This window comes from Somniosus microcephalus, chromosome 5 (assembly GCF_052327205.1).
Source record: "Somniosus microcephalus isolate GS21.2 chromosome 5, FLI_Smic_1.0, whole genome shotgun sequence".
Lineage (NCBI taxonomy): Eukaryota > Metazoa > Chordata > Chondrichthyes > Squaliformes > Somniosidae > Somniosus > Somniosus microcephalus.
In genome coordinates this window covers 50,012,692-50,040,357 of record NC_140991.1, presented here as the reverse complement: position 1 = coordinate 50,040,357, position 27,666 = coordinate 50,012,692, and the positions used below count along the sequence as shown (strand labels likewise).

Below are 27,666 nucleotides of genomic sequence, written 5' to 3'. Positions count from 1 at the left end.
CCTTGGCTTTTGCACTCACGTGCTGGGCTCCACCATCATTGAGGATGGGGATATTCATGGAGCCTCCTCCTCCCGTTAGTTGTTTAATGGTCCACCACCATTCACGACTGGATGTGGCAGGACTGCAGAGCTTTGATCTGATCCATTGATTGTGGGATCGCTTAGCTCTGTCTATAGCATGCTGCTTCCGCTTTTTAGCATGCATGTAGTCCTGTGTTGCAGCTTCCCCAGGTTGGCACCACATTTTTAGGTATGCCTGGTGCTCCTCCTGGCATGCTCTTCCATACTCCTTATTGAACCAGGGTTGGTCCCCCGGCTTGATGGTAATGATAGAGTGAGGGATATGCCAGGCCATGAGGTTACAGATTGCGGTGGACTACAATTCTGCAGCTGCTGATGGCCCACAGCGCCTCATCGATGCCCAGTTTTGAGCTGCTAGATCTGTTCTGAATCTATCCCATTTAGCACGGTGGTAGTGCCACACAACACAATGGAGGATGTCCTCAGTTTGAAGATGGGACTTCGTCTCCACAATGGCTGTGCGGTGGTCACTGCTACCAATGCCCTCATGGACAGATGCATCTGCGACAGGTAGATTGGTGAGGACGAGGTCAAGTAGATTTTTCCCTCTTGCTGGTTCTCTCACCACCTGTCGTCGGCCCAGACTGGCAGCAATAGCACCACGATGGCATACTGTTGGAAATCAAATACCAGAATCAGGTAACTCCTCAATACTATTGATGATTGACCAGTCATCCTGATGTAACAAATGGAATCTGTAAGTGTAGACCAATCATTGAAATTCTTCTTACTCAGTAGGGTGGTTCTAGATGAACACGTAGCAGGAACCTTACTGGTGCTGTGTGCTGGTAGGCTGCATGGTTTTAGCTACACAAGCTCCAACGGTATCGCTGCACACACCTGGAAGCCCCAGGTCCTAGCCTTTGCCAACCTGTGCCCAAGCCTGTGTGTAAGCAGAGCGTGTCCCTAGAGAGAATGTGCTCACTCCATATTGGGTAAATTGAAACTCTACTTTTGCACATTTCTCAAGTAGCTTTGTTTGGAGATTAAGGGTGCTGCTAGGCTTTTGCACACCAGATACCCCTGGCTGACAAACAAAAAAAAAGTATAAAAGGAGGGTACTGATAAAAGAGAGGGGAAGTTCAGAAGAGCACAGTAGTATCAATAAAGAAAAGTTATGATACTGGAAAGAAACAGCACAAGAGGGAGAGAATGGAGTTGCTGGAGACCAGAGCAGAGAAAGAGATCACTTTCTTCACAAGATCATAATAATGACTTCCTCAAATCATTATGAAGGAAGCATCTTTGGTACTTTAACGGTTCCCACATAATTTAAAACATTTAATACAGTGGTTAAAAATCTATTTGTGATATAAAGAGAATATGTAACTTTTCACTCATGACAGATCCATTTAAAACTAACTTTTAAACTACAACTTAACCATACAACATATTAAATCTTGCATTCATTAACAAACTTCACTGACTAATTACAAATCAAGAATCTTAAAACTGTGTTCCCTATTACCTTGTCTGTACGATTCTGTTAGCTTCTTTGAGATCCATTTCATGGCTTTGGCAGAAATCTTAGTTCCAAAGTTTCTATCAAATGGGGATGGTGATCCACCCTGGCAATTTTAAAAACATGACTCAAATTAGTATTGTTTGAAGAGAGAAATTCTGTACAGAGTAAGATGATCAGATTCCTTTTAATGTAGAAGTTCATGTAAAAGTTCAACCATGATCTTATTGAATGGTGGAGCAGGCTCAATGGGCCATATGGCCTACTCCTGCTCTTATTCCTTATGTTCCTATATTAAGAATGACTAACTGCACACAATGATATTTTGACTCCACCACACAAAACATTTCTACCTCCTGACGAAATATGGAGGTTATACTTATACTACATCCTCCCTATAGGTTTACTAAGATAAATTATTTTTGGTTGTCTCTGCAAGTCCATTCCAGACAATGGTTCTGAAAGTCTCCTTCCAGATCTCCTACAATATCCAGTTTCTACTGTGCTGACCGGTCCAGTGCCTGATGCTTCTGTAGTCTGTGATTGAATCGAAGGTGTTTGTTGCTGGCTGGCTGATTCCTCCAGTTGATTACAGCATGGTTTTGTGTTAAAGTAGGTATGAGGTGCCTCGTGTTTCAGCAAAGTATCCCACCCGGACCGTTGAATTCCATGAGGCTTTTGTGAAATTTGCAGTAGGAATCACAGTTCCTGACTAGGTGTTACAATGAGTTTGTGGGTTCCTGGACATCACACTGATAACTTGCCTCTCTCTTCACATTTTGATTCCTTGGTATTGTCACAGAATCACAGAAACCCCACAGTGCAGATAGAGGCCATTTCGGCCCATCGAGCCTGCACCGACACATATCCCACCCGATCCCTGTAACCCCTACACCAACACATATCCCACCCTATCCCCGTAACCCCACGTATTTAATCCCCCTAACACTAAGGGTCAATTTATCATAGCCAATCAACCTAACCCGCACATCTTTGGACTGTGGGAGGAAACCGGAGCACCCGGAGAAAACCCACGCAAACACGGGGAGAATGTGCAAACTCCACTTGAGCAATCAGAGATCTCTTGTCTGAAGAAATACAGAATGACCAATCTTTTGAGTTTTTAAGCTCTCCTGATACTTTGCAGTATTTCCCCACAGGCTCTGTGGGGTTTTAGCTTTTTTTTTCCCTCATAATATTCCACAATTATTTTGCACACTTCACCTTCCAGCAGATGGTCCCTTATTTCATAAAAGCACAGCCCAGTGACAGGAAGGCCCAGGATTATAGTGTCCACATAAATACTGCGGTCCGATTTTTAGGTGGAACTTTTCGGGGACAAGGTTGAGCATTTGGTTTGAGCTTTACAATGCATTTCCTTTCTCTTTTCCTCAAGGTTTTGAAACAGTTTTCAAAATCTTTGCTTGAGCCTCTGTCTTCCCAGAATCCATCTCGTCAACTTTTGAGATTAAGTCTAAATCCTCGTATTGATTTTCTTAATCCTTGAACAATGTAACCATTCTGTGGTGTTACATTTTTTTCTTTTTGTTAACGTCTCCATAAAAGTTTCTTGCGTACCTAACTGTACCCAAGGCAACGCCAGTTCTTGTTTGGTTCCGTGAAGGTTTTTTTTCCTGTCTATCTAAAAACTGAATCAAGAAACACAGTAACATCAATTTTGATGCTTTAGCTTCCAGATCTGATTTTTCCCAATACCCTGTAGTACAAAACCTTCAGGAAAAAAAAACGTAAATCTCTTTATTTAATCTAATAAATAATCTAATCTAAAAAATAAATCTAAAAAACAGTATCCAGCCAAACATCTTCAGTCCAAGTTAAAATTCCCAGGCCCGGAAATGAAACTTCTTGATCAGGTGAGTTGTATGACAACGTATTCACAAGTCTACTACAGGAAACTCTCGATTTACCGGCACCTAAATAACCGGATATCTCTGTTAACCGGCAAAATTCAGGAGTACGTTCAGGTAAGTTTTACTTCATATTAGTGGCCGTTCCTGGATATGTGGCTGTGTAACCGGGGTTCCTGCACTTGTTGCTAAGCAACAGGGACGCTTGGTCTGTGGCCGGGATTCCTGCACCTGTTGCTAAGCAACAGGGAAGCCTGGATTTGTTGCTGTGTACGGAGCTCTCGTACCTTTTACTAAACCTCTCTGTAATCCGGACTTTTTGATAAACCAGCACCACGCTGGTCCTGTCGGTGCCAGATAATAAACAGTTTCCTGTACTTGGGTCAGCCTCCCACCTTTCCACTGAAGCTCCATTTTCTCCTTTCCTTTTCGGGTATTTAATTTTCTTTGCTAGGGCGACCAGTGTATCTTCACATCACACTCTTCACACCACATATAAAAGATTCAGTCAGATTCCCGTTACTTTCGTTTAACAGGTTTATAAGCAAAGATCACAAAGAATTATTCACAGCACGTAGTGACATTCAGATTTCCTCTCCTGTCTTCACTGGGAGGTCATGCCTGCTTTCTTAGAAGTGGTAGTTAATGCTACACAGAAGATTAAAATGTGACAACCAAAAAAGGTCATACAGAGGTAAATGCGGAATAGTGTAACGACAGAGGCACTGTGCTGCTGCCATCATTCATCTGAACTGCAATTCACTGTTAAAAGGACTTCATTGAAAATAAGAAAGCGATTGTGTGTATAATAACCTAATTTTGAAAATAGCAGCCTAATTCATGTTTTTACCTGTTGCATATGGCCCAGAACATTTTTCCGGCAGTCAAACACACCCTTGCCTTCTTCGCTGTATAACTGATAGATGAAATCCGTTGTGTAATTCTCACTGCAGCTTTCATTTCTGTAACATATGTAAAAGGTGAAAGATTTCCTTCCCTCAACTTTAATTCTAATTCAAACTAATTTTGATATGCCTCAGTCCAAACATGGAAGAACACTCTGTATTGTACTAGTGACCATTTCCCCCCATTTCTACTATCAACGGCCTCTCTCGGTGAGTGCCAAATTAGGGACAGTTTTAAGTCGTAGGTCTATGTCCACTGGGGAACTGAATTAAGATTGCCCAAACTCATTGCATATAGGAGTATCACCAGTACTATTCCAACAAGGCCGGCGGCAGGACTAGAATAAATTCTTCCTCCAGCCTCATTAGGATAGTACTGGCGATGTGTGGGTGCAAGTTGTGGCCCCAGAGGCAGCTCACCGGTGACAAAGGGCTGGATTTTATCAATGGGGATGCGTTGGGGCGGGACTGCTGGTTATTGGGTTTCAGTCCCACCCCCAACGACGTCTGGCCAACCCACGCTATTTTCCCTTGATTGACCTTGTTAAGCCCACCCTGCGGGCTTAGCCGGCCAATTAATGGAAAGCCGGTGACAGAGGACGTCAGCGTATGACGTTTCATTTGTCAAAAAAAAAATTCTGCAGGAAGCAGCAAAGGTAAATAAATTTTTTCTAACACTTTACATTCACCTCTCATACTTACCTCTCCACACTTGCACCCATCACTCACCTCCAGAGTGGGCTTTTGGATCCCTCTCACCCCCGCAGTCCCACTGCTCGCCTTGCTGACCCTGGCGAGGTTCGCAGCCATCGGGAAGCCCGCACTTGTGTGGGTAAAATAGGGATAAGCCTCTTAACTGCCTGTTAACTACCTGTTAACAGGCAGTTAATTGGCTGTAATCCCCTTCCCGCCTCGAGGAGACGGGTCCCTGAACGAGTCGGGGACCCGCCTCCCGGGAAGATGGCACGGAGGCAGGTTGGGAGCGGGTCAGTCCCGCCTCCCCAGGGCTGGCAAAATTCCCCCAAAGTGTGTGTGTGTGTGTGGGGAGTGGAGTGAAGGTTCTCAGGTGAGTCCGACCGGGCGGGGGAAAGTGGTGAGTGAGGTGAGGCAATTGAGAAGAGGACGAGTGGCGGCTGGCAATGGCTCGTAAATTTAATGTGGAGCCAAGAAGTGCATTTTTGGGCGGCAACATCCAGCGGTCCCTTTAAGGACCACTGGTTTGGCAGCTGTGCACCCATTAGCTTTGGCCTCCACCACAGACTCCACACCCTCGTGACATATTCCATCTCCCTCCATTGTCTCAGTTTGGACCAGACTGTTAGTAATCATAGCATCCTATTTGACCCAGATTGGAGCTTCTGACTCCGTACCTTCTTCATCACAAAGACTGCCGAGTTCTACCTCCGTAACATCGCCTACCTTCTCCCCTACCTCACACCATTTGTCATTAAAATCCTCATCCATGCTTTTGTCACCTCCAGTCTCCACTATTCCAAAGCTCTCCATCCTCCATAGATTTCAACTTGTCCAAAGCTCTGTTGTCCAGAACCTATTCTAATTTAAAATTCCCATTCTCTATTTAAATCTCTTTATTGCCTTGCCCATGCCTACCCATAACTTCCTCGAGCCCTACAACCCAACCCGCCCCCCTATAATTCTCAGTTCTTCTGACTCTGAACTTTTATGCATCCCTTCATCTTACCATTCAGCTGCCGAAACCCCGCAATGGAATTCCCCCTAAACGCCTTCACCTCCCTCTCCTCCTTTTAGGCCCTTCTTAAAGCCCACCTCTTTGACCAAGCTTTTAGGTCATCCCACCTAATATCTCCTTCTCTGGGTTTACTTTTGCCTGATTACACTTCTGTGAAGCACCTTGGAACATTTTTCTATGTTAAAGGCATTATATAAATGCAAAGTTATTGTGGTTCTTGTAGTAGTAGGCAAATGCTGAACTCATGCTGCACACAATAAAATCTCCCAAAAATTAGCGAGATGCATGACCAATTCATCTATTTTGGAGTGTTGACTGAGGGAGGAATACACAAATGAAATTGCTCTGCTCTTCTTCAAAATAGTGCAACGGAATTGTTAATAGTCATCCGAACATGCAGACGGCCTCAGTTTAAGGTCTCCTGTGAAGAGCTGTACCTGCAACAATGCAACAAACCCTCAGCATTGCAATGGAGTGTCAGCCTAGAAGGATATGTTGATGGGGTTAGATGAAGTAGGGTGGGAAGAGACTCGTGTGGAGCTTAAACACCGGCATGGACCTCGTGGACTCAATGGCCAGATTCTGTGCTGTAAATACTATATAATACCATGTACTGTGTAACCTAAATTATGTGCTCAGGTCCTGGAGTGGGGCTTGAAACCACAACCTTCTAACTCCACTATGGAGAAGGACGATGTAGGCATAGAAATCAGGCAGGGGGATTGTGATATACTTGAATAAATTAGCATTGAGAGGGAGGAGGTACGAGTAGTTTTAGCAGGCTTAAAAGTGGATAAATTCCCAGGCCCAGACGAGATGTATCCCAGGCTGCTGTGTGAGGTAAGGGAAGAGATTGCAGGGGCTCTGACACAAATTTTCAGAACCTCTCTGGCCACAGGGGAGGTGCCAGAGGACTGGAGAACAGCTGACGTAGTACCATTATTCAAGAAGGGTAGTACAGATAAACCAGGGAATTACAGGCCAGTAAGCCTAACATCAGTGGTAGGGAAATTATTGGAAAAAATTCTGAGGGACAGAATTGGTCTCCACTTGGAGAGGCAAGGATTAATCAAGGATAGTCAGCATGGCTTCGTCAGGGGGAGATCATGTCTAACCAATTTGATTGAATTTTGAGAGGGGGTGACTAGGTGTGTGGATGAGGGTAGTGCAGTTGATGTAGTCTACATGGACTTCAGTAAGGCCTTTGACAAAGTCCCACATGGGAGACTGGTCAAGAAGGTAAGAGCCCATGGGATCCAGGGCAATTTGGCACATTGGATCCAAAATTGGCTTAGTGGCAGGAGGCAGAGGGTGATGGTGGAAGGTTGTTTTTGTGACTGGAAGCCTGTGTTCAGTGGTGTACCACAGGGATCGGTGCTGGGTCCCTTGCTGTTTGTAGTGTACATTAATGATTTAGATATGAATGTAGGAGGTATGATCAGTAAGTTTGCAGATGATATGAAAATTGGTGGAGTGGTAAATAGCAAGGAGGGAAGCCTCAGGCTACAGGACAATATAGATGGGTTGGTCAGATGGTCAGAACAGTGGCAAATGGAATTTAACCCTGAAAAGTGTGAGGTGATGCATTTTGGGAGGACTAACAAGGCAAGGGAATACACAATGAATGGTAGGACCCTAGGAAAGACACAGGATCAGAGGGACCTTGGTGTGCATGTACACAGATCCATGAAGGCAGCAGGACAGGTAGATAGGGTGGTTAAGAAGGCATATGGGATACTTGCCTTCACTAGCCGAGGCATAGAATATAAGAGCAAGGAGGTTATGATGGAGCTGTACAAAACGCTAGTTAGGTCACAGCTGGAATACTGTGTGCAGTTCCTGTCGCCACACGATAGGAAGGATGTGATTGCATTGGAGAGGGTGCAGAGGAGATTCACCAGGATGTTACCTGGCTGGAGCGTTTCAGCTATGAAGAGAGACTGGACAGGCTGGGGTTGTTTTCCTTAGAGCAGAGAAGGCTGAGGGGGGACCTGATTGAGGTGTACAAAATTATGAGGGGCATAGATAGGGTAGATAGAAAGGAACTTTTCCCCTTAGTAGAGGGGTCAATAACCAGGGGGCATAAGGTTTAGAGGGGATTTGAGGAAAAACCTTTTCACCCAGAGGGTGGTTGGAATCTGGAGCTCACTGCCTGAAAGAATGGTAGAGGCAGGAACACTCAACATTCAAGAAGTATTTAGATGAGCACTTGAATTTACTGGGCAAATAGCCCAACTCTGCACCAGCGGAAGTGATTTTTGGGTCGGTTCCTATGATCTGTCGAGGCATGCGGAAACTCGAAACTTGTGTCCGCTTTTACAAGGCTATGTGTACGCTGTCATCGGCCCCACAAAATCCAGGCCACTACTGCTTTACAATACTCTGTGCAACTCTTATGAAATGGATTTGATAAAATAAATATTGAATTTGAGATACTGGCCCAGAATTTGCTGGTGTGCCCAGTTAGTCATTTCACTCACCCTTCAGCTTAAACATTTTTTGCGTGCAGATTGCTGGAAGTGTGAGCTGATAACGCCATAAGAGAATCACAGAATTACGTGGATTACAGGAAGCGGCAGGGGGAGGGACACACCCCAATCTACATCGAAGGGGCTGAGGTGGAGAGGGTCAGCAGCTTCAAATTCCTGGGTGTATTCATTACGGAGGACTTAACGTGGTCTCATCACATCGACGTTGTAACCAAGAAGGCATGCCAACGCCTGTTCTTCCTCAGGAGACTGAAGAAATTTGGAATGGCCCCCCAGATTCTCACCAACTTCTACCGGTGCACCATCGAGAGTATCCTGTCCGGCTGCATCACTACCTGGTATGGCAACTGCACCGCCACAGACCACAAGGCTCTACAGATGGTAGTGAAAGCTGCACAACACACTATAGGAATTAAACTACCTGCTGTGCAGGATATCTACCCCGAGAGGTGCCGGGGGAAGGCCCTGAGAATCATTAAAGACGCGAGTCACCCCAGCCACAACCTCTTCACCCTGCTCCCGTCCGGTAAGAAATACTGAAGCATACGGTCTCATACCAGCAGGTTTCGAAACAGCTTCTACCCCCAGGCCATAAGACTCATGAACGATTAATTTATTATTTATTACTGTTGTTTTATTTATTATTACTGTCTTTCTATTAGTATTTCTATCATTGTTATGCCATATTTATTCCAATGTTGGGAGGACTCGTAAAAATCAACATTTCATTGTGCAGTACACACGTCTGCTGCATATATGACAAATTGAATTGAATTAAAAAGAGGGAAAGAAAGATTGGATTAAGAAATAGAAAAAAAGAGCTAGAAAGGAAAAGAAAGAAAACAAAATTAAAATTTTAAAATTTTCCAAGACCAATTTACTACCTGCAGGAATAGGACTCCACAGTTTCAATTGTTCCCTTTCTGAGCCAGAGAGGTTGAGTGGCATTGCAAGAACCTAAATCTCATTAAAAGAATCCTTACACTGTTAAGTACCAGCCCTAACTTTCTGCGGTGAGTTTAATTGGTAATTAATGTGCGAATGCAGCAATTTCTTAAAACTCACGGGGAGGTTGACCGCGAGCTGCCGGTTTCGTGAAACTAACGGCGGAGCGGCACAAATCATCCAGCAGTTTGTGACAATTCTCAGTTCGCTGGGTATCTCTTCCTCACCATGAATTGCTGGACGGTTGACACACTAATAACGGCATGCGCTTTAACTCAGTTATTTTGCCAGCAAATTCTGTCCCATTGATGCAATTCTCACCTGAGCACCAAACCCCGCTGGATGGTTGTTTTCATCTTTGCTGTCAAGTGTTCTACATTGGACTGTAAAACAAAAAGGTGATGTGCATAAGACAATGGTCACATTTTAGGATTTTTTGACCACTTTTCCACAGAAACGATTTGAAAATCACTTTTAATGTTGGACTTTTAATACAAAATGAATTCACACACATTTAGGACAGAATAAAAGACACCTAGAGGAAAAGTGGTTTTTGTGTTAATAGAATTTGTTTTTTCTAATGACTGTAAGCAATAAACAATTGATTAGGTTGTCTTGCTGACTGACAAACATCTCACACCCATTGCTTTGGGTCCCAAGTGCTCAGTAGAGGGTATAGTATATCTTTGCTTCCAGGCATGAACAAAGGGAGATATAAAAATAGAGACAGTAACACAGGCACTCAGTCAGGCCCATCAATGTCTGTGACCAGGTTATAAATTATTTACAAGATGACCCACTGATGTGGGATAGTGTAGCGATGTTCATTATTTTGTACCGATTGAAGTAAAACAAAAAAAAACTTGCATTTCTATAGCGCCTTTCACGACCAAGCGCTTTACAGCCAATTAAATACTTTTTGAAGTGTTGTTACCGTTGTAATGTAGGAAACACGGCAACCAATTTTCAGCAATGTGATAATGACCAGATAATGTTTTTTTTTTTTTTTTAAAGTGATGTTTATTGAGGAATAAATATTGGCCAGGACACCAGGGTCAACGCCGCTGCTCTTCTTTGAAATAGTGCCATAGGATCTTTTACATCCACTTGAGAAGGCAGACGGGGACTTGGTTTAACGTCTCATCTGAAAGACGGTACTTCCGACAGCGCAGCATTCCCTCAGTGCTAGAGTGTCAGCCTAGATTTTTGTGCTCAAGTCTCTGGAATGGGACTTGAACCTAGAACCTTCTTCTGACTCAGAGGCAAGCGTGCTACCAACTGAGCCATGGCTGACACTAAGACCGGAATGTTCCAGGGGTCAGTGGGCGGGATTGGTGGCAGGTCGGGTGGGAAATTTGATATTTTTGACGGCGGGCGACCCAATTCAGGTAATTCGTGGCTTGTTTAGTGCCACTTAAGAATGATTTTCAGCTTACCTTTTGCATTTGACAGCTCGCCCACGGGGTCCACGCTGGTCGTGGACCACGTCTGTCAAGCTGAGGCAGGAGTTCAGTGGCCATTGAATCAGCTGATGAGTTGACGGCTTCAAATGTAAAGTAAAAGCTCCCACTTTACAGAGCTATCTTCCCTCAACCACAAGCTGTTCCTCACTGCATTTCCACAACAGATTCAGAATGCTGCAAGTCTGTACACAAGTCGCCATCCAGTCTGACCTCTTTACCTCTCTCACCATTAACAGATCACTTCTGTCATCTCTATTTCACCTGCCATCTATTCCATCAACATGGGTGCCCTTTATACTCTCTCACCTTGGTCCTCAGAATCCCACCACGATCAGCCCCAAAACCAGCAGCACCAGGCACACCAGCAGCACCAACAACACCACCAACCTTCTCCGCAATCAACTGATGCTGCACAGGACACAGGGCATCAGCACCCAACCACATTGCTGCCCGGGAGGCCAGGGACGGCCTCACCATAGCCACATTTACTTCACTTAATGCTGTACACCCTGGCTGCCACATGATGTGCCAGGTTGGCACCACCCCACATCAACACCATAAAGCATCCCTACAATGCCCAAGCCATTCCTTTCACACTCATCAGCATTGTAGGGGGTACCATTATGTCTCACCATTCACTGCAACTCACTAAGCCACTTCCAAATGTGCACACAAATCTGTCCAAGAACACAAAGTGTTGAAATAACGGTTTCAATGTTTGACACCATATTAACAGAAACATTACATGAACATTGCATAAAAGACCCAAGTGCCTACCCTTGTGTGTTGCTAGTTGGTATGATTGCACTAGGATGAGGGTGAGTGTGAGGGGTGGCTAATGAGATGGGAATGTGATAATAGAGAGGGATGGGTGGAGGTCCAAAGTAAGTTGGTGTGAGTAAGGATGTGCAGGAGTAGGGTAGAGAAAAGGCAGAGTGATGGGGATGTGATGAGTGGCACAGCAGGATGAGGTTGAGTATGACTTTGTACTAACGTCTTGTGATCTACTGAGATAATTGAAACATATGCGGCACTGCAGCCTGGTCCTCCTGACCACATCCCTGCTTGTGCCCTCCTCTGCAATGTGCAACCAGGCTGTGTTGATCTCCTGGGGAGGTCTCTTCTGCCCTTTAGAAGGGAAGAAGATCTCTCTGCAGGCATTGACTCCCTCTATATGCTTATGGTGGGAGCCATGGGAGAGCCTGGGTGCAGCCCTGTGCCTTTGTGCAGTGATTGTTAGTGTTTGCAGCACCTCAATGCTGTAGAACAGTGACAGCACAAATGTCAAAATTAATTTGTACATGGTCCCTTTAAGGATACCGGCTGATGACACATCATCAAATGACGTCACCAGACCTGCTTCCTCTAATTGGCCAGGAAGCATGCTGGGCGGGCTTAACAAGACCAATCAAGGGAAATTAATTTCACAGAGCGGGATGGAGCCAGCAGTGGGGTCGGGACCCACCACATATACCGCCCGCCATGGACCTGCCGAGGTGAGCAAAATCCCTGCCTAAGTATGTGAAGCTGATCATAATGATTGCTCTGTATGTTCACATGTTTAAAATAAAGCAGCTCATGTGTGGCCTTGTCTCACCAAGTGCTTGTTTGGTCTGCCTTCGGAGAGATTGAAGGAGCATACATGCAAAAGACATAGGAGTCGGCCCCATAAGCTTGTTCCACCATTCAATTAGACCATGCCTTATCTGCATTGTAACTCCATTTACCTGCCTTGGATCCGTATCTGTTAATACTCTTACTTAACAAAAATCTATCGATATTAATTTCAGATCACAAGGGCATAGTATTATTACACCCCTGGGTTATGCTGCTGTATAGTGAGATTTTGGGCAGTACAGATACACCTCTAAATGGAAGATGCTCAAGTTGCTTATGGGAGTGATTACCACCACTGTCTCAGAGAATATTCGAGGCAAGGCCCTAAAATTGTAACACTAATGTCTTAGACTGTATAGCACTAATAGTTGGGAAAATTAGTCAACAAAATGGATGACAATTCTGTAATAATGGAGTGTATGAAATAGGATAAATAAATGGGCTGGATATTCCGATCCCTATGGGTGGGACGCACTGTATACCCACCCGTAGGGACATCGGAAATGCCAGTTTCAGGCATGCACAGCACATGCGCTGAAAACCGGCATTTCCGATCCGTCAAGAATCGTCTTTGGAGACCCTCTGCCTGCAGAAAACCCTTACAATTCTTATGCCTGGTAAAAGCAGGCATAAGGCCTGCTTTCACCAGGATAAGAGTTGAAAAAAGTTAAAAATATATATAAATTTTTTCACTGATTTATCATTTAAAAATACTTTAAAAAAAGATAAGTTTATTTTTAGCCCCGTAAAAAACTTTAATTATTTTTTCAAAAAATTACATTTTGTAATTTCAAGTCATTTTAAAAATGTGATTTAAATATTTTTTTTTTTTTTTTTTTTTTACAGTTTTACTATGTTTTTGGGGTGATCTCCATTCATATATTTGACAGGTCTTCCTGTCAAATGTATGAAGGGAGATTCCTTTCTGTGATTGGCTCCTCATGGCCCACGTGATCCCAGGGATGCTGCGAACGACATGGGCCCCTGGGATACGTGGGCCCTGCGCACTTGGAGTATGGTGAGGCCCAGGAGCGTAAGTGTGTGTGTCCCGGGAGCCCTCAGGTAAGGACATAGATTTTTCCAGATCGCAGGCGGCCTGTGATCGGAAAATACAGGCCAATATCTCCTCTGTAATGGAAGCTTGGGTCTGATGCTGAACGGTGAAGCACATTGGGACTTTTTGATACATTATAAAAAGGTGCTATTGTAGTTGCACAGGCCCAAAAATCACACCAATGTTATCTATTGTGAACTTGACATTGAAACCTTTTTGTCAGATCGTGAGTGGGGTTGATGGTAAGGTACTGCATTGCTCCATCGATTGTGTACAATCCCCACTTCACACCACCATATTGGGTTTTCTTGGTTGCAAAGGCAGATAAATATTTAAATCCATTTTGAACCTTTATAAAAGGCTGAAGCGATAGGCAACCACTTGCATTTCAGTGGGCACATTGTGTTAAATTTGACCGGCTGGCCAAATTTTCTGCATGCCGCATTAGGTTAGCTCATCCTAGTTATTCAAGGGATCTGACCCTGCAAAACTGTACATTAGTTATGCAAGCTGCGGGCTTGCTCTGCATTAACAGCCAGTTATACCTGGCACAGATTTTTCTGGAGCACAAAATCAGGGCAATAGCACAAGATAAACACCAAGAGCACTGCCACATTAATGATCACAATTCTTCTATCATCTGCTGATAGTCACCAACATCTTTTGTCAGTTTATCAGAAATGACGTTAGCTTGTTCCTTGGAAAGCTGCATTTATTCTATTAGTTTTAAGTGCCCTGCAATCACTGCAAGAAGAATCTTGTTAAAAGAACTGATGAAATTTAATGCTCTATAATTACATACTAGCCTGGTGAAAAAAAAAGCACATTTCTTCATCCTATACCAATCAAGTACCCTTGCTCCTTGGAGCTGTCAGGAATGGCGTGTGACTTGGAGGTGATGGTGTTCCCATGCACCCGCTACCCTTGCCCTTCTAAGTGGTGGAGGTTGCAGGTTTGAGAGGTGCTGCCGAAGCAGCCTTGGGGAGTTGCTACAGTGTATCCTGTAGACAGGACACACTGCAGTCACAGTATCCCAGTGGTGGAGGGATGGATGTTTAAGCTAGTGAATGAAGTGCCAATCAAGCAGACTGCTTTGTCCTAGATGGCGTTGTGCTTCTGGAGTGTTGTTGCAGCTGCACTCATCCAGGCAAGTGGAGAGTATTCCATCACACTCCTGACTTGTGCATTGTAGGTGGTAGGGAGGCTTTGAGGAGCTAGGAGTGGAGCTAATTGCCACAGAACACCCAGCCTCTGACTTGCTCTAGTAGATATGGCATTTATGTAACTGTGACTACCTCTGTGGAGATCTTTTTGGGATAACACTGGTATCAAACCCATGCCAGAGATGTTGCTGTGATATCAGAGGTTTGCCAGTTAGTCTCATTACTTCTATTCCTGGAGATTTCATATAGGAAGCAGTGATGTATAATGTACTACTTAAAATATTAGTATCACTGGATAGTTTAAAACTTAAATTCAACTCTTCGATTACTGCAAAAATTGGCAAAGATTTTGTGGAAGAAAGAAGATAAAAGAAATATATAAAAGGGAGCCTGGTCTGACCAGGCCTCGGGAGGGGAGGGGGCAGGGCAGGACAGTGGGTGGTTAGCATGCAAACTAGTACAGTATTATGATTAGAAACCCATAGTAGAAAAAAAACTCAATTATAGCTTTTGTATCCTGCTACAATGCTTTAATATCTATTTGCACAAGTATTCTTCATGCTTTAATAATTCCATGTTTAAAATACTAAAATAACATAGCGTGACCAATGCAAACTCTGCTGTAGCCTAAGCAATGCAGCTTCTAAAATATAGAAGAAATTATAGACAAGATTACCAGCACTTACTGGATGATGTCAGAAAAGTTATGGGGCCCTGCGACTGCTTTTTAAAAGCATAGCTGCTGGAGACTTACCCTCCCGGAGAAACCTGTAAAAAAAGCGGACGTTCCAGGCGTACGCACTGCCTCTCTGGCGCACGCGTTCGACTTGTGAACCCCTTCTTTCAAGGGAACAGAAGTTCCAGTTTCCCGCACAGAACCAGCACTTTTGTTGGCCTGACGCGCGAGTACCTAGCGCGTACTCACCTGTGGGAACCCGAATTTCTGGCACATGATTTGTAATATTTGATTTCCCACCCGCCCCACACACTTTTCCTCCTACTCTATTAATTTTCTCCCTTCCTTCTTTCCTGACGCCTCCTCACTGGGAAATGGTTCCACAAGCACTAGCTAGAATTTCATCCAAGTGCCTATTCTTCCATGTCTGAGTCAAGAGAGTGTGTGCTTCAACAGCATATTTGACCATATCTGGGCATTGTGCATCACACCCATGTCTGATCCTGTCCTCACTGGAGAACCACACAAGTACACTTCCAGGAAGGAGCACTGGGTAGCAATGAGGAATGAAAACCACAGACAATTTTCCCCCTTCCCAATTCAAGGCACTGAAGCCACTGGTAGTTCTTCTACCACCGCCCCAGCAAAGAAAGATCGTTGTTTAAGTAACTATGGGAGTTTTCAGAAATCAGAATATCCTTCATTAATCCGCAAAAAATAATTTATAATACAAATACATAGAATCATACAGCACAGGAGGCCATTCGGCCCATCATGTCTGTGCCGGCTCTTTGAAGTTATCCAATTTGTCCCACTTCCCTGCTCTTTCCCCATAGCCCTGCAAACTTCTCCTTTTCAAGCATATATTTTAATTCTCTTTTGAAAGTTACTATTGAATCTGCTACCGCCCATTCAGGCAGTGCATTCCAGGTCAGAACAAATCACTGCCTAAAAAAAAAATCTCATCTCATCTTGGCTTTTTTGTCAATTATCTTAAATCAGTGTCCTCTGGTTACCGACCCTCCTGCCAGTGAATACAGTTTCTCTCTATCTACTCTATCAAAACCCCTTATAATTTTGGGCTACATAATTGCATATTCGGCTCAGAGTTCTATAGCTTGAAGGAGTTTCCAGTAGATGATACACTGTTACAGGACTTTACTAACCGTCTCTTAAATTGGAAAGAGCAGATACAAAAATTATGACTGGAGACCATGCAGAATTTCAGGGCCAAAATGTGTCTTTTTTGATGTTATATACTGTATTCCAGGAATAAAGCGACTCCTAAGTGTCTTTTACTAACAGCTGTGTTCGCTTCAGCGTCTGTGAGAACTTAGAGTAACATCCAGCCCAAGGAGATAATGTACTTGGATCTGCTAGCGGTCTAAGGGTTGCTTTTAAAATTAAGCTTGTACGATCAACTTGGAAGTAATGTTTCAAATTGAAAATAAAGTGTAAGGGGGAAAAATTCAGCTGTTTGCACCTCCCGTTAGCGCCTTAAGAGGGCGCTAATGGGCCACAAAGCAACTAGCCCGGGCGCGGCGATGTTTGCGCCGCTCGCAAAATTAACTAGACATTTTGCGGCGGCGCTAACCACTACCGCCACGATCTCCTGAGTGTGACGTCAGTCGAGTGCGCAACGCCCCGGACCGGATATTGAGTGGCGTCCCCTGCCTTATCGCCTGCCGCTAGCAACGACAGGTTGAGGGGAGCGTTATGCTGTCAGAAAGGGACTGGAGGAACACTATTTAAAGGCGACCGCTTCCTGCCTTTTTTGTCGGTGACATTTTTGCACCACGCATTGAGATAGAGAGAGAGAGAGAGAGAGAGACAGACTTCTGGAGAGATTCAACGCTGTGTGAAGGAGTTTTGAGTACTGAGTAGCACTTTGCAGGTTTATTTTGATTTGCCCTTCCTTGCTTCGCCAGCGCTCTGAGGTAGCGCCTCGCTCCTCGGCCTTTGCGCCTTAAGACAGGTGTGAAGCGCCTGATTTAGTGCTCCAATCACCTCCAGGGGCGATAAAAGCCAAGTTTGCTGTCAGAGGCGATAATTAGCGCCAGGCGCTAAACTTTGCGCACGGCCAATAATGGCCCCCCAAACGGGGCAATACTGAATTTTTCCCCCTAAATGTCGAAAGCTTTCTCTTCCAGTAATTAAAAAGGAGTATGCTTACAATTAAACTAATTTCCACTTCTCATTGCTGCTCACCTTTCTATCCTACCACTAGGTGGCAGTAATTGGCACAGGATGAAGAAATGTTCCCTTTTATAAGGAAATGCTACTTTTGCTCCTGCCAGTTTTACCAACTTGGGCACTGGAGATTATGCAAGATTTACTCAAGCTACTTCTCAATTTCTGAAAACCATAGCATGTTAAAAATCCTGGGACAGCAAATTGTAAATGTTATTGTATTGTAAAAAGATAAATGGTACCCAACTATGGATAACGAAGAAATTAACAGTACACGATTTGAGGAGAAGCTTTAAGAACAAACTTGATTGAACAGAGACAAGATAATGAGGAAAGGATAAAGTTTTTTCAAATGCTATGTGGTATGGATAATGTAAGCAGATGTTAAACAATAATCACAGAACCAGAGGCTACAAAGAAGACTACACAGATTTGAGTCCTAAAGCACTTAATGCTATATTAACTCTTAAAAGGAACTGGATTAATACCTTAACAGGATTGAAAGAGAAACATTGGTGTAGTCAAGAAAAAAAGAGAGATTCCACATTTGTTTTCCCCAAAAGCAATCTAAAGGAATTCCCATTCATGAATACACCACTTACAGTAGTACAACTGAAATGTGTTTGGATACTGTCAAAAATTGAGAGTTTGTTGAATATTTTCAACATTTCTGAAGGAGGGAGATATATCACAACACTGGCATCCAAAACTTTCCCTGGCTGGTCCTGGTTGTAGTCTGCGATAGTGACAAGGGCAAAGCAATAATCAAATTCCTTATTTAGAAACGCGCTGGTCTCCATTCAGGTCTTAAATGGAACTGATTCTTTCCATGACGTTCTCTGTGTATTTCGAAGGACACCCTGATGTGACAACAGCTACTGAAACAAAGGTTAAAAATAGACTAAGTGTACCCAAGAACATAATGTGGATGGCGGCATACATCACAGAGTGATGTGATGAGACCCAGGTCTTGTGTATACTAGAAGCATGAGAAAACAGAAACAGGTGGGTAATGAGTCAACACACGAAGTTCAGCCCCTCTAGTCTCCATATATTTATATGATGATGCGATCATTCTATATATATATTTATATAGAGTGTGTGTGTGTGTGTGTGTGTGTGTGTGTGTGCACGCACGCACATATATATATTTTATGTATATATGTGTATATGAGAGAGAGGGGGGAGAGACACATATAGACCAATGTTCCCTTTAATTTTTTTGGGGTGTGCAGGGGCTGCATGGCCCATTCAAAATAACGTGCATGTACAGTTTTTCCCATGGTGAGCCGGCTGCACAGGAGCTCCAGAGCGCTGCACAGCCGCGCAGCTTAAAGGGAACATTGATGTAGACGCACACATATATACGAACATACACATACACAGACATATACATCTAAACTTGTAAAACCTAAAAGAGTTGGTTTTTTTTTAAGTTACACCTAGGGACACAACCCTTGAAAAATAGTTTATATTTAAAGGAAAAAAATCTTCAAACAGACCTGCAACTCGCGTATATCGAATTTCTCCTCATAGATGTAGGCAACATCAGCACCAGCAGAAAGGCCACTCATGCTGGCCAGGTAGCCACAGTAACCTCCCATTGTCTCAATAATGAAAACACGCCGTTTTGTTCCACTTGCTGATTGCTTGATACGATCACATGTCTAACAGGAAAATATCAAGTCAGCACAATAAACACAAATTAAATTGAAAGTTACAGTTCATAATCAATTACATTTGTTTAACCATCCTCTGTTATTCATCTACCAGTGTGATTACAGAAGTCTTTTACGCTACAAAATGCCAGCAGCATTCAACATTCCTCAAATATACCAGTAAACAGTTCACTTGTTATTTAAAAAAATGTAATTTGCTGTTTACAGGTGGACAAGATTATCCAGTAGTTTTAAGTTAGTTACCTGGAATGTTGTTTTCATAGGATAAATATTTTGCCTGACGTGCATTGTAGGATTTGATTTAAGATTATTCAATTTTTACTCTTAATGGAATATTTACACTCACTTCTGCAGTGCACATCACAACAACAAAGGCAAATCACAAGCAACAGTATTTGTTTCACTACAAAATTAGGAACATTTGTTTATATTTTATAACATAAGAAAATGATATAAAATAAAAGAATTTTTAAAAAATTCTTTTGGTCCTCAATTCAGAGCCCTCAAATAATGCTTTTTCCATTAAGTTACAAAAAATTTGCAAAGTATATTTAGTGACAATTCAGTAAATGGTCCAGATTTCACAGCTTACTTCAAAATAGAGAACACTTTTAAAAACAGTCATACTCCTGTAAAATTGCACTTTTTCATAACATAGGTCATGAAAAATTGCCATATTTATGGAATTTTCAAGGCAAAACAGAGGAAAATTTGAAAGCAAGAGCAGAAGCAACATGCGACACAAGCACTGCCATGCAGGATTACTGAAGCATTTACATTATGTGTAGATCACAATAATTATTAAGCAGTTAGCATCAAGTCAAAAGCATCACCATAACTGAAAAAGATTCGACTTACCTCCACAACGCAGTTGATAGCAGTATCAGCACCAATAGTTAAATCACTACCTGGTACATTATTACTTATGGTAGCAGGCACAACACACATTGGGATGCAAAACGCCTCAATGCAAGAACGTGCACGATCTAATTGCAGCAAAGATTCAAATGCCTGGATTTCCAGAACAAAAGTGATTTAGCATTTTTTTTTGACCATCGCACTGTGGAGTGCAGCTTAATATCATATTGCTTTAGATGCGAGGAGAGATTTGGCTTCCCATCGGCAAACATGTAAACTTCCAGCAAAAGTATACACAAAGTGGCTGCAAATCAATGCAAACCTGCACTGGAAAGCTCACACTGGTTCATGCAGCTTAAAGCAAGTTTGAATTAATGTCAGCACAAGACAAATTTGGAGTACCAGTAAAGTCTACACAGGAAGAGATGGGAGAGCGACAGGTAATAGCTCATAAATGATTAAACACATGCTTAGGCAACACTTTATCATGGTCTTCAACTTTAAATGAAAGATGAAATACGGTATTAAAATGGAGTGAGTAATTAACAGGACTTGCCTCACTTAGAATTTAAAATGGGATGATTGAAACTTCAGCAAATGCAAATTGTATTAATCCCATTTTTAATAATCAACAATAACAATTTGCATTTATCTACCGCCTTTAACATAGGAAAACATCCCAAGGCACTTAGGAGTGTAATCAGGCAAAAATTTACACCGAGACAAAGAAAGAGATATTGGGAGGGGAGACTAAAAGCTTAGTTAAAGAAATAGCTTTTGACAAGGGTCTTAAAGGAGAAGAGAGATTTAGGAAGGAAATTACAGAGCTTAAGGCCTAGACTGCTGAAGGGACGGCCAGCAATGGTGGGGTGAAGGAAGTGGGGGATGCGTAAGAGGTCAGAGTTGGAGGAACACAGAGCTCTTGGAGGTATGCAAGGCTGGAGGTGGTTACAGAGAGAAGGAGGGCCAAGGCCATAGAGGGATTTGAACATGAGGAAGAGAATTTTAAATCTGAAGCATTGATGGACCGGGAGCCAATGTAGGTCAGCGAGCACATGGGTGATGGATGAATAGGACTTGGCGAAGGTTAGAATACCACTATAGCTAGCTGGTCTTGAGTTCTAAGCCTAAGTGGAGCATCACACCAGTGTGAGTGTGTCAGACAGAGACAAAATAAGGATACTCAGCCTCATTTCCTTACTAGTCCTGCTAAACTTTAACAAAGGGTACAGAGAACTGCATTGGTTTTAATTCTACTCTTTTTCTTTTCGCAATGAAGACAGCCAGAACAAGAGAAAGAAAACAAACCAAAATGACAGTGTCTAATAATATGATTTGTTTTAAGGAAATGAATGTGACCATAAAGAGAAACCACCATTGGATGGCAAATGTGATTGAGTTGGGTGATGATTTTAGAGACATTTAATTTGATACTGCTGTAGAAAGCTTTACAATAAGAAACAAACAAAAGCTTTGCTGTTTCGATGAATGATCTACTCTTGAAATGTTGGAAAAAAATGTTTTCCTTGTCGATCTGTTGTATTTCCTATTGTTGCAAGATATATAAATACTTTTATGCTTCTAAAGATTTGAGCATAAGGCTTTCGCAGTTTCTGGAAAATGATAAAATGTTGCCTCGTTAGTACATAAGCTACATGTGGTGATTAATATGCAGCAAAATGAAAAGTTTTTTTTTTAAACCATTAACAAAAGTTGCAACAGGCGAAGAGTTGATGCAGAAACAGATATTGAAAGGTTTACCGCTCCATTGCATGCCTCTGTTTACCTACCTTGAATAATATCCAACTGCAACATTATCCACCAGCACTAACAAGGGTCCTACTATTGTGTATCCCCCCAAAAATCACCAGGTTGTTTTGGGGGAAAACAGAGGACTTTAAAGTTTCTGAATTATCTAGTTACCTAAACTGTGCTTCAACTTCAGTTCCACAGAAGACTGATAGGATGAGAAAATAATAGAAAAAAACATTCTATGGAGAAGCAGAGTAAATGACCCTGTCTTTTAAAGGCTTAGTATCAAATCAGTTTGAGAGCAACAAATTCCTGTGGGCAAGCATTCAAGGGCTCCTAACAGACCAGTCTCTTGGGTATTATTAAAGATGATAAAACACCTACTAAGTCGACTACCCTGAATAAACCTTTTGGACAGAATGGTCTGCTGTTTCAGAGCAATGAGCCACGTGGGTCATGAAACTACCCCGAGTTGCTGCAAATTAACTCCTATAATTCAGAAACAAAAGATGAGAATTTTCAATTTTAGTGGTTTTCAATTAAATAAGGGGTCATCAATATGACTTCAGAACTGTCAAAAAGAGGAAGTCAGATCGAAGGCACTTCAAAACTCTGCTTCATTGGCGGAAAAGGCATGAACCTCACGCTAATTGAAAATGGCTCTATAATGGAAGAAATGAATGATGCGCTATCAATTACTCATAAAAGACTGAGAGTTAAGAGAGTAACTAAAGGCTTTTATTAACAAAAGAATGAAGGTCTGCCTCGAGTGGTCGACCGGTCCAGAAATACAAAGGGCTGGGGAGCAGTCACCTTTATACTAGGACTTGTGGGAGGAGTCAGCCGAGGCATGTCCAGGCATGTACACAGTGGAATACAAACAGTGGTTTACCACAATGAGTCTGATCATCTAAAATTAGAAACCCAACAGCCCACTGTGAAGCACAAGTCAATGAGATTAAAATGGATGTGACTTTACATCCGTGAGGGAAGCCAGTGGTTTGGAAGTGCAGTATCAAACCTGCTGGTGCTAGCAGATAACAGATGCAGTTGAAATGATCCCAAACATCTCTTTGGACCAGTGTGTAAGTATTGTAATTACACATTCCTTAGACAGACTTACATCAGTTATAGCGTTCAGGGCAGTATCTGCACCAATGCTGAAGTCTGAACCAGGCACATTGTTGGAGACAGTGGCAGGAACCATTACCATGGGGATACAGAATTCATCATATTTGGCACGTGCAGCTGACAGTTCCAAAAGTCCCAGGTATGCCTGGAGGGCACATCCAGATTAGCTTGCATGTACAATAGTTAAATTAGAAACATGGTAAGGGCCAAAGGGAGAGCCACCCATCACTTGCCTTCTTACACTAGCTAAAAAATACACCATCTACTTTCACCATTTTAGGCTCCCACTGCAGCCACCCACCACAACTCTTCCTCCTTCATCCAGGAAAGCCAGGTTAGGCCAGAAATATGGACACCTCCATGTGATTCACCAATAACCAAACTCGAGTAGGCACCAGGAGGTACGAGTCCATTGTGGGGGGGGGACAAAAACTGACCAACCACCTTTCATCCTCTTGAGAAGGTACATCCCAGTGTCATGCAATTCTCCAACCATCATGCCAACTGGGAACTGGTGGAACTCCTGTAGTAATATATTAGACATATTTGATAGCCAGTCAAGATTGATACAGAAATTCCAGTATTCTAGCTGGGTGCCAAACACTTCACTGCTGGCACCACCAGGACACATCATCATTTGAATACATAGGCTTTGTTATAATATATATTGGGTTCGCAGTTGCACTGTTACATAGAATTTTACAGCACAGAAACAGGCCATTCGGCCCAACAGGTCTATGCCGGTGTTTATGCTCCACATGAGCCACCTCCCACCTTACTTCATCTCATTCAAATGAAAAATTTATCGTACATTAATTTTTATTGCACCCTTGTGTGAAACATCTAATGACACTATTTTGTAGTCACTTGATAACTACTTATAGACTATAATGAAACTTCCACCTTTTAACTGACTTGGTCTAATGTTAATACCTCTCCACCTCTCTCCCACTCTCCCCTGACCACAAAACACTTGTAGCAAAGTACTGAGAGTTTGAAGCAAGAGCCTAATGCCATATACATTATAAGAAATTATGGATACATTAAATTCCAGGCAGTAATGTAAACATGGGGTTTACATGGCATACATGAATTGCTGGAGCTGTGCTCTTGCAGTTTATGCCATCACCTGAATCCCTTGATTAAATTTCTGCCTTGATACACATTTTCTTATTATATACATACATTCTATAATCAAAACAAAATTTCCATCACACTTGAACAATAGGAAATGCTCAGGACACCGCCTTTGCAATACATGTTAATTTTGGTGAGTAAATATCAAAATGATATGAAATTGTGCGACAGGTCCGACAAATGACAAGTTGTAAAGTTTGAAAAGGCCACTATCCCACCGTTACTTTATAAGATTGAGCCACCAAGGCAGTAAAGATCAACAGTCCCTCAGACAGGTTTATCAGCTTTTACACAGTGTTACACACACACTCTCTCTCTCTCCCCATGTTGCTAAATTCAGCAATGTTGCTCTTGAATTAGGCCAGTACTGAGCTTCGCTGGCTCAGAAACTGTGTTCACATTCAGATCCTATCTGGATGCTTATCTAGGGGCTTCCCTGTGGAGCTGCTCGCTAACACTCATTGCTAATATCATCCGAACAGCTCCAAACTGCCTGAAGACCTGAAACTGTGGACCTGAATAAAGCAGGGGGAGGGGGAGAAAGTAGAAAGGTGGTCTTCCAAAATATTATTCAGCACATTGAGTTGGGATGAATATATTTAAAGTACTCCCTCCATTCCCAGTAGCATTCCATTTTGCATAAATGTGAAAATTCAATCAAACTTGATCATTTTAGACAGGACTCAAAGTCACCCATTACTATTTAGTACATTTCTAGTTACTGTTCCTAGCTTTAGGTAGATTAAAACAATCTATTTGGTTAATTACCTAGTGAAAAAAATACATAACATGATCGCTGAAATGAACAGGTTGCTCAATAAATTTCAAGTATGGACAGTAGAATTTCCAGATTGGCTCATCCGGTGTCTAGTCATGAAAAAGCTATGCTTGTCCGATTCTTGCAAAATGTTACCATACTCTCATCATTTACTAGCTGAATGCAAACTGAACTGTTTTTTTTATAGTTCTTTTCTTTTCAAAGGGATTTCACAATTTAGTTAAAACTATTTGAGGCAGAAATACAATATGGCATTGCTATTTTAATATTGCATCACTAATTTATCTATTCGCAATATAAAGTCTACATTCAAATATAAAATTAACTTGTTAAACGTGTAGAGCTGCCAATTCTACATCAAATGTTAAAATGGTACAATTTTAACTATATCTGCAGATGTGCAAAAATTGAAATTTTGGAAGCAAACAAAAATGCACGAACTCAGCTAAACATGGTGTCCAGATCAATTACTATTGTTTTGAAAAATCCCAGATCTTCGAAAACACTCAAAGTATTTAACAAAGGTGCATTTCTTTTTCAGCGGGAGTTCAGTTAACAGTATTTTAGCTACTGTGCAAAATACCATTTTGCAACAAGATGAATGCAAATTGATGGACGGGGCTCCTCACCCAAGTTGGTCAATTAGAGGACAGCATGGGACTCTTTATGCGACATCAAGCACAGTGTGCTGCTGACACAGCACTCAGCAAGGGCTGTTATCGCCGCCAGAGTGGCACCTTTCGATTGTACCAAGTTCAGGAAGAGACTCGAAGATCATAATTTTCTCATAAATTAGAAGCTGCACGATCGGAATCAGTACAGCGGTTTCCAGAAAGAGAATTTTTTTTTAAAGGATCTTTGCTCTTTGTTTCACTATAACCTGAGTATTACTGTATGCAGATTCTTTGTATATTTAGCAAAGCCAGAAAGGATTATGCTTGAGAATTACATTTCATTTTCAATCATATACGGCATTATAGCATGTTTCAGAACATAGAAGAAATGCAGCACATACCTCGAAGCCACCAATCAGCAGCACAGCACTGATATTGTGTAAACGTATCTGCTCAGCAATGCTCTCCAGGTTCTTTATAGGAAGGGTGCTGTGAAGTATGAACAAATGAAAGGTGTGTCAGAAACTGGGGTAAGTGATTTATATCCAATTGCAATGAATAACATGAAGGATATTTGTACATTTGGGGACACATACAGAACTTTTTCATTTTGGTGAAATAAGCGTCAATTCAAATATGGCTCAAAATATATACTTTTTTTTTGGGGGGGGGGGGGGGGAGGGTGGGGGGATTGAAACATAGACCCAAAACAGGTGTAAAGTCGGCGAAATGACCATACACACCCCACCCTAAAGCCACATCATGAGACCTGAACCATCTTCAGGTTCGGGACGCAACCGGCAAGTGACAAACAAGCACTCCGCTGAAGCTCATCAGTTGTGGGAGGACTAGGAAATCAGCCAGCCCCTACATGGAGCCAGTTAATAGATCAGGCCTGATCCCAGAGAGGGGTCAAGCACGGGTCAACAGCAGCCTACAGTATTTTTGTGGAGCTAGGAGCAGCATTGCTGCATTTCTTGCTCCATAAAAAGAGAGGTTTGGGCTCCTTTTCTTTTGTGGCCACTTTAAAGCTCCTATAGCTCACTGCCTAGTACGGCCCAACCTTTCACTTCAACATTGCATTCCAGGTCCTGTAATGGTGTCGGACCCTGTTTTCAGTATCTAAACAGCCTCCCGCCGGAAATAAGAGTGTTCTGCACCCATTTACAAGCTCAAAATTGTATGAGGCGGGCCTTGGGCATCCAAGAGTAGCCGAGTCTCTCTTCACTCTTCCCCCCGCACCCCCCCCAATTTATTGCTGCAGACTCCCCTTAAGGTTAGAAACAGGAGGGCAGCAGTTGAAACTCGTCCCCATCGTCTTTCAACGCAGATTAAGAACCAGCATTCCTTCTGCATTAATTTATAACATAACAGGGCTTCAATCAAGCACATGCCCTACAGTCTTGGTCATATTGTTCTGAAATTTTATATTTTTCTTCATTAATTACAAAACCCTGCGAACTGAAAACGTAACAAAAAAAACCCTTATTTCAACGGACTGTCGGGAATTTTTGCTTACAAGCGAGAACTTTCTACTTGCAAACAAACCACCCGACTTGAAAGGGCGAAAAGCAGTAGACCCAAACTTGAATCACTATTTGCAGGATTGAACAGATCTCTCGTGATGATTGCAATGTGGTTTCAAATGGACTCTGCTATCATACATCAAAGGATGGCCTTTAAGGATACCGATTTACACTTCTATTCACTCTAGATTAAACACATACACACCATTAGTTCGCACTGTATTTACCGTTTAGTACCCAAAAGGGAACCACCTTGGCCTGTCCAGCCTCCAACATCGCGCCATTTAATTTCTTTGATCTGAGGGTGGGGGAAGAAAAAAATCATTGTAATAGATTCCGCACGTATTTTAAAACCTTTTAAAATTGATTGCTACTTTTCCTATTCCTTATTTTTGTTTCCTCGTCTTCAAACTCTCCTGTGCCAGGCACTATTCCCCGGTTTGAGAGACAGGGTATGGAACCTGCTGCCATGCTTCAATCTCTGTTTAGAAACCAGTTATTAGCTGCATGAAACTGGCCCATGGTTGAGCTGCCCTATGAGGAAATCGCCAGGCCTTTATTTACTTG

General features: G+C 42.5%; 1 protein-coding gene across 3 annotated transcripts in view; it reads right to left on the bottom strand.

Moving 5' to 3' along the window:
• Positions 1 to 27,666, bottom strand: part of pfkpa (phosphofructokinase, platelet a) — a 146,056-nt gene that overhangs the window by 14,007 nt on the left and 104,383 nt on the right. For all 3 annotated transcript variants that reach the window (XM_085987601.1, XM_085987602.1, XM_085987600.1), the window contains 7 exons: positions 27,327 to 27,397; positions 25,975 to 26,062; positions 23,037 to 23,189; positions 19,127 to 19,291; positions 9,783 to 9,844; positions 4,262 to 4,373; positions 1,550 to 1,649 (listed from right to left, as the gene is read on the bottom strand). In XM_085987601.1, the coding sequence (XP_085843727.1) occupies positions 1,550 to 1,649; positions 4,262 to 4,373; positions 9,783 to 9,844; positions 19,127 to 19,291; positions 23,037 to 23,189; positions 25,975 to 26,062; positions 27,327 to 27,397 (751 nt within the window). The remainder of the gene's footprint in view (positions 1 to 1,549; positions 1,650 to 4,261; positions 4,374 to 9,782; positions 9,845 to 19,126; positions 19,292 to 23,036; positions 23,190 to 25,974; positions 26,063 to 27,326; positions 27,398 to 27,666) is intronic.